At 41.7% G+C, this 10,625-nt stretch overlaps 1 protein-coding gene across 1 annotated transcript; it reads left to right on the forward strand.

Annotated features, from left to right (window-relative positions):
- Window positions 1-648: 648 nt before the first annotated feature.
- Window positions 649-7,321, forward strand: actr10 (actin related protein 10). The gene is made up of 13 exons (XM_069657103.1): window positions 649-843; window positions 1,971-2,043; window positions 2,142-2,224; window positions 2,312-2,420; window positions 2,523-2,630; window positions 2,930-2,997; window positions 3,127-3,206; window positions 3,826-3,861; window positions 4,197-4,276; window positions 4,953-5,026; window positions 5,266-5,347; window positions 6,109-6,310; window positions 6,535-7,321. Exons 1-13 carry the CDS (start codon window positions 767-769, stop codon window positions 6,714-6,716), a joined length of 1,254 nt encoding a protein of 417 aa, XP_069513204.1. The 5' UTR covers window positions 649-766; the 3' UTR covers window positions 6,717-7,321.
- The last annotated feature ends 3,304 nt before the right edge of the window (window positions 7,322-10,625 follow it).

Raw genomic sequence — 10,625 nt, forward strand, 5'->3', positions numbered from 1 at the left:
GTCAGCACAAGAACAGAGTTCATTTAGGGGGCTCTTATGGTCACTGCCAACGATGACAATGAATGATGATATCAAGGCAGGGACACTGAACACTGTTAATGGTATGGTTATGGAATTCAAATTTACAGTTTAACAATTTGCTTGTAGTATTTGCATGAGCGAAATAGACTTCTTTGGGAAAAGTGATGAAAACCTTTGAGGAAACAATTTAAAGTCATAAAAAAATCTTGTTTTATTTTAATCTGTTTGGATCAGAACTACAGAAACACCTTTTCACTGTTACATCTGTTCTCTGTGACCCCTAGAACACAGGGAGTTTCAATGTCATGTGCAAATACTAAAAGAAAATATACTGTTAACAATACACAACAAAGCACATTATTTCTGCAATATATGATAAGAAAATTAGTTGATGTAAGCTGATAAACAAAGTCGACAGTGAACATTTACGACTGCTCTATAATTGTAAATCTATGTCTATAAATTTGATAAATTTCACATTTATCTTTAGTATTTGAAAAAGGTCTTTATAATATTATAGTAACTGACTCGTCTAAAATGCGCTGTTTGAATGAAAAGTTTCAATCTCATTATTTTGAGCACTTTTGATCAGGCAACCGCGTGTGACGTCATCGCGTTTCCGAAGACCCAACCCAACCCAACAGGAAGACAACAGATTTTTTATCCTTTTGATACGATGCAAAATTGCGACTGTCAACGCTAACTACTAACAATATTTTGGCCCAAAGGCGAAGCAATCAATAAAATGCCCTTATTTGATGGGTTGGGAAGTGGAGGAGAGAAGACTGCAATCGTCATCGACTTAGGAGCAGCATACACAAAGTGAGTATTAGCCCTTAGCCCGCCTTGCTAGTTAGCACAACATGCTAATGTATGCACTTTATTTTCTTTACTAACCTCCAGTATCTTGGCACTTGAGAAGAGAGGTTAAACCTCACATAACTTTACATGCTGGCAGTAAATGCTTTACTGGTGTGAGCTTGTAAGCCATCCATTAAATGTTAGCTAGACATGTCAATCTGTCTGTGTTGTTAGCTAGCGTCGGATAATGCCAAACTAGAGCTGAGATCATATGTAATAAGTTCAAATAGAAAAACGCATTGAGGATCATAAGGGGCTATAGTTATATACTGGCGTGAACATCATACCTGATCGTATTAAGATACATAGGCCATTTACATTTAGGCCTAGGCTAACTGTTCTCGGACTTGTCTTGGAAAAAAATATCTCGATTAGATATTACTTAAAAACACGAACTGAACAAGAAATTTGTTTTCATCAGATCAGACCATGTTCCTGGCAAATTGTGTTGTGAGCTGAATGTTTCCCACCATATTGACTGCTGGTACAGTGACCTAAATAGTTGCATTTAAGCACCTGCTAATCTAAGCTGTCTGACACTAAAGTCAATTCACCTATCACTAGCCTACACCTTACACATCTTCACCTCAAATGCTACAATAATATTCTAACTGTATTTCAGTGGCAATGTATATTTTCAATGCTACTTAATATGCGATCTTGTTGGAAATTTCATCCAAGGTTTTGTATATTAAGAAGATAGTGGCACCGGCCTAAGGCAAGTCACATGAAGATCAAGAGGACTGCTCTCTTCTCTTTTTATAAGGATGTCTTTGTCGACAGTTTCTGTCCCACTACATGTGATTTAAATGCTGTAATGTTGTTTTATTTATATGCTACCTACTAAAGTTTGCTGTTAAATAAGTTACTATAGCCAAATTTTTACTCCTCAAATTATACATCGTTCGTCACTAAAATGTCATGGCCATGTTGGTATGCATCATGGTTACATTTGTTTTGTTGGCATGCTGTTCCCCAGTATTACTTATATTAAAATGTTATGGTCATCATATTATTAAACAATATTACATTTCTCTATATTGTATATATCTTCTGTATACTCAGCCTACAGTTCCCTTTTCTTGCAGATGTGGCTTTGCAGGGGAAACGGGGCCCAGGTTCATAATTCCGAGCGAGATCCGGAAACCGGGGCAGCAGCAGGTGAGGCACCGCTGGGCTTTGCTGAGTGTGATCATTTGAAAGGATATTTAGAAAAAGCAAAATATATATTAATGATGTTTGGGATTTCTCACTCTCAGGCCATCAAAGTAGTTCAGTACAACATCAACACAGAAGAGCTTTATGTCATCCTCAAAGAGTTTATCCATTTACTGTACTTCAGGTGAGACTTGCCTTAGCTTTCTGAATTTTATAGACACATACCAACTTAAGCTGTCATCAAGATAAAGTTTGTTTGTTTCTCAATCAGGCACCTGCTGGTGAACCCTCGCGACAGAAGAGTGGTCATCATCGAGTCCATCCTCTGCCCGTCTCACTTCAGGGAGACGCTCACCAAGGTTTTCTTCAAACAGTTTGAGGTAAGGAAACCAGGCGGCTCAGTGTTTTATAGAAGCTGCAGAACAAAAGTGTTGATGGGGTGAATGCTCGACATAGTTACTCATTGAAATGATGTTTTCCAGGTGCCCTCTGTGCTGTTTGCTCCAAGTCACCTCATGGCCATCATGACTCTGGGCATCAACTCGGCCCTGGTGATGGACTGCGGACACACAGAGACGCTGGTGCTGCCCGTATCCTTTTCCGAACATCATGGAGTATATGACCCTTAAAGGAATATTCCAACTGTTAAGGAAACAGATTTGTTTGCTTTCAGAGTGTGAATAGGTGAGGGGATGAAATATGTCTGTGGAGGTAAAATACAGCTTAATATCTTTTAGTTTAATACAGAGAGAGTGACAGTCTCCTTTTTAATAGATATGTTCTTTTATTGCTCAATGACATTCTGAATTTGTAAATACCAAAGTTTATTGTGTTGTGTGTAAACCTTCAATCTGGGATTTATATGTTACAGCCTTAACTGTGAAATCAGGTTTATGAGTGCACTCCTATCCTGCCAGCCTGGGAGGCTTTGCCTTTGGGAGGGAAAGCCATCCATAAGTAAGTAGCTCTAACAGATTTAATGCCGGCTGTAAAAACAAATATACTATTAAATACTTTGCTCCATTTGGTGTAAAATAAATTGTGCCCGTTTCCTCCCATAACTGCATGTTTGTGTTCTTCTTGTAGAGAATTAGACGCCCTTCTTGTGGAGCAGTGCACTGTGGACACAGACACCACCACTGGTCAAAGTGTACCAGCTGTCATTGGTAATTACAGCAAACCACAACACACTGTGTGCCTCTGTTGTTTAAATGGATTAACTATATAGACTGCTGATTTGTTCTACATTGCCGAGAGCAGAAGAAGATAATGGCTTTGACCCAGTGTGCATCATTTTCTATTCATAAGAAGAACTTGTTTCTGTGTGACATTGGAGTGAATTATACATACGCATACGGTCTATTTTAGAGTTTTCTACCCACACTTCTACTTGAAACCAAACTGAATCAGCTGTGAGATCTCCAGCTGCAGCGGAGTGAGAGAAGCCACACACACACACACATGCATCAATAATTAAGACAGACAGCAGGCTGACTCACTTGACTGGACCGGTAAAATAACTGCATTTCTGCAGTAAGCACAAACGGGCTGAGGTCTCTATAATTAACCATTTACACTCTGCATGATCCAGAGAGAACAATTAGTGTCAACAATCTGAACTCTATGCTGGATTTATGAATCATCTCCCAGGCTGTAGTGTTGAAATACCATGAAATAAGTTTGTTTTAGTTTCATCATCAAGTGGCTCGTGGCTAGTTCACGCCCAAGTGAAGCAAAAAGAATTTAGTTTCACTTCATTCATGTTTGTTTTCTCTGTTTCTACAGGAACGATCCCAGAGGAGACAGTGGAGGACATCAAGGGTGGGTTTGACAGAGATTTATGTAACATGTAACTTGGCTCCTGTTAAGGAGAAATATGACACTAATATAAGTTTGATTTTATGTTTACTCCTTTACAAAGTATTTATTAGCATTATAACGCACATGTGTAATCACTTGGTTTGTGCTGCAAAATAGCGCATGTCAATAATGTAGTCGTAGCTGCTCCAGAAGGCAAATGTACAATTTCCATCTCATAACCTTTTTATTAATTTGGTTGTTAACTTGACCTACAGCCATTTACGACAATGTTGAAATAGGCTGTTATTAATTAACGTGTCTTTTTATGCTTATTGGGTATTTTTTGCTTCCTGCAGTCCGGACATGCTTTGTCAGTGATCTGCAGAGAGGCCTCAAGATCCAGGAAGCCAAATTTAACCTGGATGGTACAGCTGAGGTAAGCTGTTAAATGTTGTTTGTGTATATGTAGGTCCTTGTGCTTGTTACTGCCTTTATTCTAAGTCTGTAAAAAACTGTCCGTATTAATCAGTGACTGTATATAAGGATGGACGACGTGTCTCCATCTGCTCTCATTGTACAAAATTGAAGCCAAAATAGCCCGTGTGATAGGCGCTGTCATCTTGCGATGGTTATGTCATTTGGAGCCAGAGCTGTGCAGTAGAGGTTGGCGGGTGGAGCCGCCGTAGCCACTTCCGCTAACCAAAACACACACTTAACTTACCCAAAAAACGTCGGCGTATTTAACAGCAGAACAGCTTCTTGTGTCGGTCTGAAGCAGACGTTCACAGATATGGAAACTTCAATGACTGTAGTGATTGTTTTAGTTACGTCTCTTCTCACCGTTCCTCCTCTACTCTGCTAATCCAGAACAGATCAGCAGCAGGAGCCGTATTTGTCAACAGAGCTGTCAATCATTCTTTTTACAGCATCAAATAACTTATTAAAAATAAACTTGTCAGAAAAATAAACACTTGGACGTAAATCAGCATAATAAGAACTAACTATAATGACAGAAACCATGTTTGAGAAACTGGAGGAGCTTTTAGGGAGCTGTCATGTCGTCCATCTTTTTATTCAGTCTGGTATTTATTTTTATCTTCCTCTCTTTGTAGCGCCCAGCCCCTCCTCCAGATGTCGATTACCCTCTGGATGGGGAGAAAATCCTGCACGTCAAAGGATCAATCAGGTAGCTCTTAAAATGACCTTCTTTACATCTGATGTTAGAGACAGTAGAGATTTTGTTCTTGTTTTAGTGCTTGACATGAGACAATTCCACGTGTTTTTGTCTTTTATTTTCAGTGTAGTTATGTCTCCTTTTGCCAAGGTCGAGGGATTCTGGTGCATCCCTGGAATCCATCCACGGGATTTGTAGCTTGCTTTTTGTCTGCGCTGTTGCTTTTGTAAGATTTTCTCTCTTTTATCCAGGGACTCAGTGATGGAGATCCTGTTTGAACAGGACAATGAGGAGAAGAGTGTGGCCTCTCTGATACTCGACGCTTTAGTCAAGGTAGAGGAGATTATTAATTCTGTGTGTCTTGTAAATACTGTTTACAGTTTGACGGACACAAAAATCCTGCCGTCTGTTGTGTTTACTTATTTATTATTTAGAAAGTTCACCTGTTTCAGAGCATGCATGTTGTGACAATATACTGCAGTATGATCCCAGATGTCATCAGCATCTTCTGTCTGACCTCAATTCATTTAGATTTTGCTTCATCGATCTTCCCTTTTACTACAAACAGTATATGCTTCATTATCCTTCAGTATCTCTGGCTGGAGGAAAAGCAGCAGCCCAGTTTTATACTCATGGCGTACAGCCGTGGAGTTGAGTGTACAATTTGACTCACTGTTGTTGCTATGGTGACACTCATCTATGGCCACTCCACATAGCAGAGTAGTTTCCGTGTGGGTATCAAGTCTGCTCAGGACGGCCCTAATTAATCTCTGCAGGAGCTGCAGACTTTCAGTGTAACTTGTTAAACCCTGACCTGTGCAGCTCTGTGCTCAGGATATATGGATTGATATATCATTAGAGCTCTACACACGAGACTAGACACTGCAGTAATGCATGATTCAAGTACTTTCATCCATCTCATTAAGTTTAAGCCTGCACCTGACCTGAATACCAGAGAGCCGAGACCTGTAGTGGTTGAACTTCTGCTTCCTCCGTCCTCATCTGTTCTAGACATGATGTTTAAAAAGAATGAATTAACAATCCATTTCAAAAACATGTCATACCTGAATGATCTAATTTGTGTGTCCCTGTAGTGCCCTATAGATGCACGCAAAGTCCTCTCTGAGAACCTGGTGGTGATCGGAGGCACGGCCATGCTGCCGGGCTTCATGCACCGTCTGCTGACCGAGATACGCCTCCTGGTGGAGAAACCCAAGTACAGCGACGTGCTGGCCAGCAAGAGCCTGCGTATACACGCTCCACCTGCCAAACCCAACTGCACCGCCTGGCTCGGAGGTCAGATACGAGATCTTGTTTAAATATTTATCACTGCCTGCTGAACTCAAGGCTCTCTGTGTGTGCAAAACTTTACAAACGTCACTGTCGTTGAATATTTCTCCTGCATCAGCACACTTTAAAAGTCTAAAAGGGGGCGGATTTTTTGTTTTGAAAAATGTTTTATGGGCTTTCATCAAATGTTAAAAGCCCTGTCTGTATTCACATCATCCTTTTCTCAACAGGTGCAATCTTCGGGGCGCTGCAGGACATCCTGGGAAGCAGGTCGGTGTCTCGAGATTACTACAACCAGACGGGCCGCATCCCAGACTGGTGCTGCCTGAGCACCCCTCCTCCTGAATCTCTCTACGAAGCAGGAAAGACCCCTCCTCCGCTCATGAAGAGAGCCTTCTCCACAGAGAAGTAGAATGTGCTGTAACATGATAATCTACTCTCCTTTGATAGAACAATTCAGTACTCTTAAATGTAACATCTAAACACACATGTTGTCAACGTGTTAGCTACACCAACAGCTGTACATGTTTGTAATATCTGATAGTCACACCTACTTTTGTGTATGTGCTGAACAGCCTGATGATCAGCTGGTTTCTGACCAAACCATTTCAGGTGGAAGCATTAATGTTCAACAAGGATTACATAACTTAAAATAGCTCCTGTGCTTTGTGAAGCCATGTCTTCTGTTTCATTTCAAGTCTCATTGAGCTGCACTCTGAGCACATCTGTGTTTACTCCCACGAGACTTTGTTCTGGATTTTGTTGGTTTTTGAACAGACAACACAGTGAGTCGAAGGTAAACGCTTCAGATGACCAAGTTGAGTTTTAATCATCTTTTGTCAGAAAAATGACAGAAAATGTTGCTAAGGTTTGGAAGGAGGAGACATCATTCCAGTATGATGTCTGATAAAGTGTGGGGATCAGCCTGTGTGGTTCAAACTGTAATGTCCCATGGAGTAAAATCAAAAAATGTACTTATTTATTATTTGGACTTAATAAAGGCCCTGTACACTCACACTGGTGTTCTCGGTTGTTTCATGTAGTTACCAGCTTTTAAGTTTAAGTAATGATCTAGAAGATTTTCATTTAAATAAATGTCTGTTAAGTCACTATCTATCGCCGAATGAGGTAACACAATGGTGATTGAGCGTTTTCCATCACCCAGCAGTGGTTGGTCTGCCAGAGAGGGTAGGCGGAGCTAAGCGGCTGCTTTTCCGGTCTCTGCAAGTGATGTGAGTAAACAGTAATCTACTATGGCTGAACAAAGAAAGACAAGATCGATGACTACAGATACAACTTCAAAAATAAGTGAAAATCCAAAGAAAAAGAAACAAATTTGACGCTCAGATGAAGTCAACAGTCTAAAAAGGAAAGCGAGGAGAATCAAGAGCTCGAACTATGACAAAGGGAACAAGCCAGAGACGTTTGGTTAATTGTGAAGAGCACTCTCGTAATTACAGATTGTCGCCAGTGGGAGGCGCTCAGGAGTACAACGATTGAAATATTCAAAATTGTAACTTTAAAACATGATGAGGTGAGCTGGAGTTGTTTTCAGGTCAAACTTCTCACAATACTCCACCACAGTGTTCCCTCCCTAAGAAGTGTATTCAATTCAATTCAAAACTTTTTTACAGACTTGAGGTCCAGGTAAAAAGACAATACAAGACACAAAGTCAGTTATACGAAAGCACAATCAAATTTCATGGTATAAAAACGTCTTATAAGGAAGCTTCTGTTCCAGTGTATCCAGAGGTGGGGTTGGCAGCGCGTAGAACTAGCCTACACCTGATGTTTGACAATACCAACATGATAATGTTCTCTGAGGCCAGCAAATACATTTCTTAAAACAGCTTGAAAAATATCGACTGTTTATTTCATATGTCAAAGGTTTATGGTAAGTGTCTGAACACACTGACACAGTCCTGAGGAGCGGTCTACTCGTGCACTAGAACTCAGGGGCGCTGGTTCAGCTCAGATGGTAGAGCAGGCGCTCCGTGTGCAGAGGCTACAGTCCTCGACACACAGATTGCAGGCTCGACTCCCCACATGTCCTGTCTCTCTTCAGCTGTCCGAGCTAATAAAGGCAAAAATAATCTTTCAAAAAAAGTGAATTAAAGTTATTTCTGCTTTTTGTTTTATCCTAGATTGGCATATCTTTAATATCATTTTATGAAAGAAAATATCTCATGACACAACTCTTTATACAGGAATAATATTCCCATTTCACAAGTCTTGAAAGTCCTACTTCCAAAACCTATAAAACAAGCAGACTAACTTGTGATGTTTCACCAGAGCTCACTGCGACAGATCCTTCAGTAATAAAATATAAGGAACTGAATGTTTTAAAGTTTGAATCACATTTAGTTTTCAGATCAGCTCTACATCAAAATAAACCCTGTGCTGTAATTGTTACCCCCACAGTGCTGCCTTGGGTGCTGCCAAAATCGCTTTGTTCTTTCCCTCCCCTTTATTCTCTGAGCTATAAATTTGCACAGACAACGTCGTGTTTCATCATCTATCTTTATCATCTCATTCTGAATTTCTCAACATGTCGCAGGAGGAGCCGTCGTGGTCGGAAGCATCCCTCAGGCTGTATTTGTTTAATATAATATAACTCAAGTTTACCTTAAAAATCAGGGAAACAAGCAGCTCTGACAGATTATCTCACATCACAGTGAAGGTTACTTCCTTATTCAGCCGAACCCCAAACACATGTTGATGTGTGTCCCAGTATGGAGCTGCATCTGTGTGGCCTCTAAGGTCACATTCGTCACTCAGTGTTGGTCTGACTGGCTACTGTAGGTCTTGGGAACCAGTAGCGTGATTACCCACAATGCACCTGCAGCTCAAGACTGGCAAAAAAGTGTGGGAAATCAGGCAGAGCTCGGGTTCTGATCACAGGCATAAAAATAGGAAGAAACATGGAGCGGAGGAGGAGTGAAGAAGCTGTGGATGAGTGTCGGGAGGTGTGTGGACCTGTCTCTACTGTCTTCTCCAGTGACAGCTAAACATTTATATCCCTGTTAGAAACGGCTTGTCAGATTTTGGTCATTTGCAGGTGATTAATTGTGGTTTTCAGTCTCATTTGCATGCATGTATTACAAGGTCAGAATTAACTCCAGAGGGGAGGGGAGGGAATCCAGAGAGGAAGAGAAGAGCATTGCTGCCATATTGTCTGTATATCCACAGTCCCACCTGCTGCCTCCGCTCCAGCTGAGGGAAACCCCATCCTCCCTCGACGGGGACTGGGACTGGCGCATCGGTGCAGTTCCCAGAGACAGGAAGCAGCAGCTGTCTGTCTGACCTCTGCCTATCAAACTGGGAGTCGGAACGGGGACGGGGGAAACCCAGGAAAGCGGGTGAGCCCTGCCTGTAAGGAGTGCTGGGGAATAGTCATCGGAAGACAAGTGGGTTCAAAAACAGTTCACTCGCCCGAATCTGTCAGGACTTTCACCGGGTGCTCATGGTGGATTATACAGATGAGATCTTGACGTTTAAGGATTATTAGGCGCTATCTGTATTCTGCTGTGGATTTAGAGATATATTCAGATAGATTTGAGTGTGCAAACTCTTCGTGAACTTGCTGAATTTTTTTGCCTTTGGCACCTTGCAGAATAATCAATTTGAAAGAGATTTTGAGATCTTGATTAGCTAATAATAGATATATAGATAGACCTTTATAGCAATGCACAAGTACAGTAAGTAAGTAGAAATTGGATGGCTGTCCTTTCCAGTGGAAGTGTAGTCATATTGCACAGTGTTAATGTACAGGTGTGCAGTGTTCATGTTGATTGCAGCTCTGGCTCTGGTTTTTCAGCCTGTTCGTTCCTTCTTTGATTGCCCTGAAACGCCTTCCAGAGGGTAGCATTTCAACACAGGTGGTGCCCAGGCTGAGATGAGTCCTTCAGGATGCTGTGCACTCCTCTGAGGCTTCTCAAGGGAGGGGAGAGGGCAGCCGATGATTTTCTCAGCTGTCGAAATGACCCTCTATTGTGCCTTCCTGTGTGCTGCGGAGCAACTGCCGGGGCAGATATGCAGTAACTCAGCACACTCTCGACAGAGCAGCAGTAGAAGGACACTAGTAGTCTGCCAGCCAAGTTGTTCTTCCTGAGTATGCTCAGAAAATGGAGGCGCTGCCGGGCCTTCGTTACCAGCACGGTGGGGTTAGTGTTCCAGGACAGGTCATTATCCATGTGTGGGCCCAGGAACCTGATGTCTAAGACCCTCTCAACACAGTCCGCGTTGATGTAGATGGGATGCAGATCAGGTTTTCTCCAACTCCATAGTTTATAGCACTCTCAGCACCGCCTGCAGCACCTGT

Source organism: Semicossyphus pulcher, unplaced genomic scaffold (genome assembly GCF_022749685.1).
Source record: "Semicossyphus pulcher isolate SPU_LCO1_2020_fin unplaced genomic scaffold, fSemPul1.0.p SCAF_11, whole genome shotgun sequence".
NCBI lineage: Eukaryota > Metazoa > Chordata > Actinopteri > Labriformes > Labridae > Semicossyphus > Semicossyphus pulcher.

Coding starts and splice junctions, on each gene's coding strand:
- actr10 (XM_069657103.1), top strand. CDS start 767: ATGCCCTTATTTGATGGGTTGGGAAGTGGAGGAGAGAAGACTGCAATC. Junction 2,225..2,311: donor ATCCATTTACTGTACTTCAG/GTGAGACTTGCC, acceptor TTTCTCAATCAG/GCACCTGCTGGTGAACCCTC. Junction 5,348..6,108: donor TACTCGACGCTTTAGTCAAG/GTAGAGGAGATT, acceptor GTGTCCCTGTAG/TGCCCTATAGATGCACGCAA.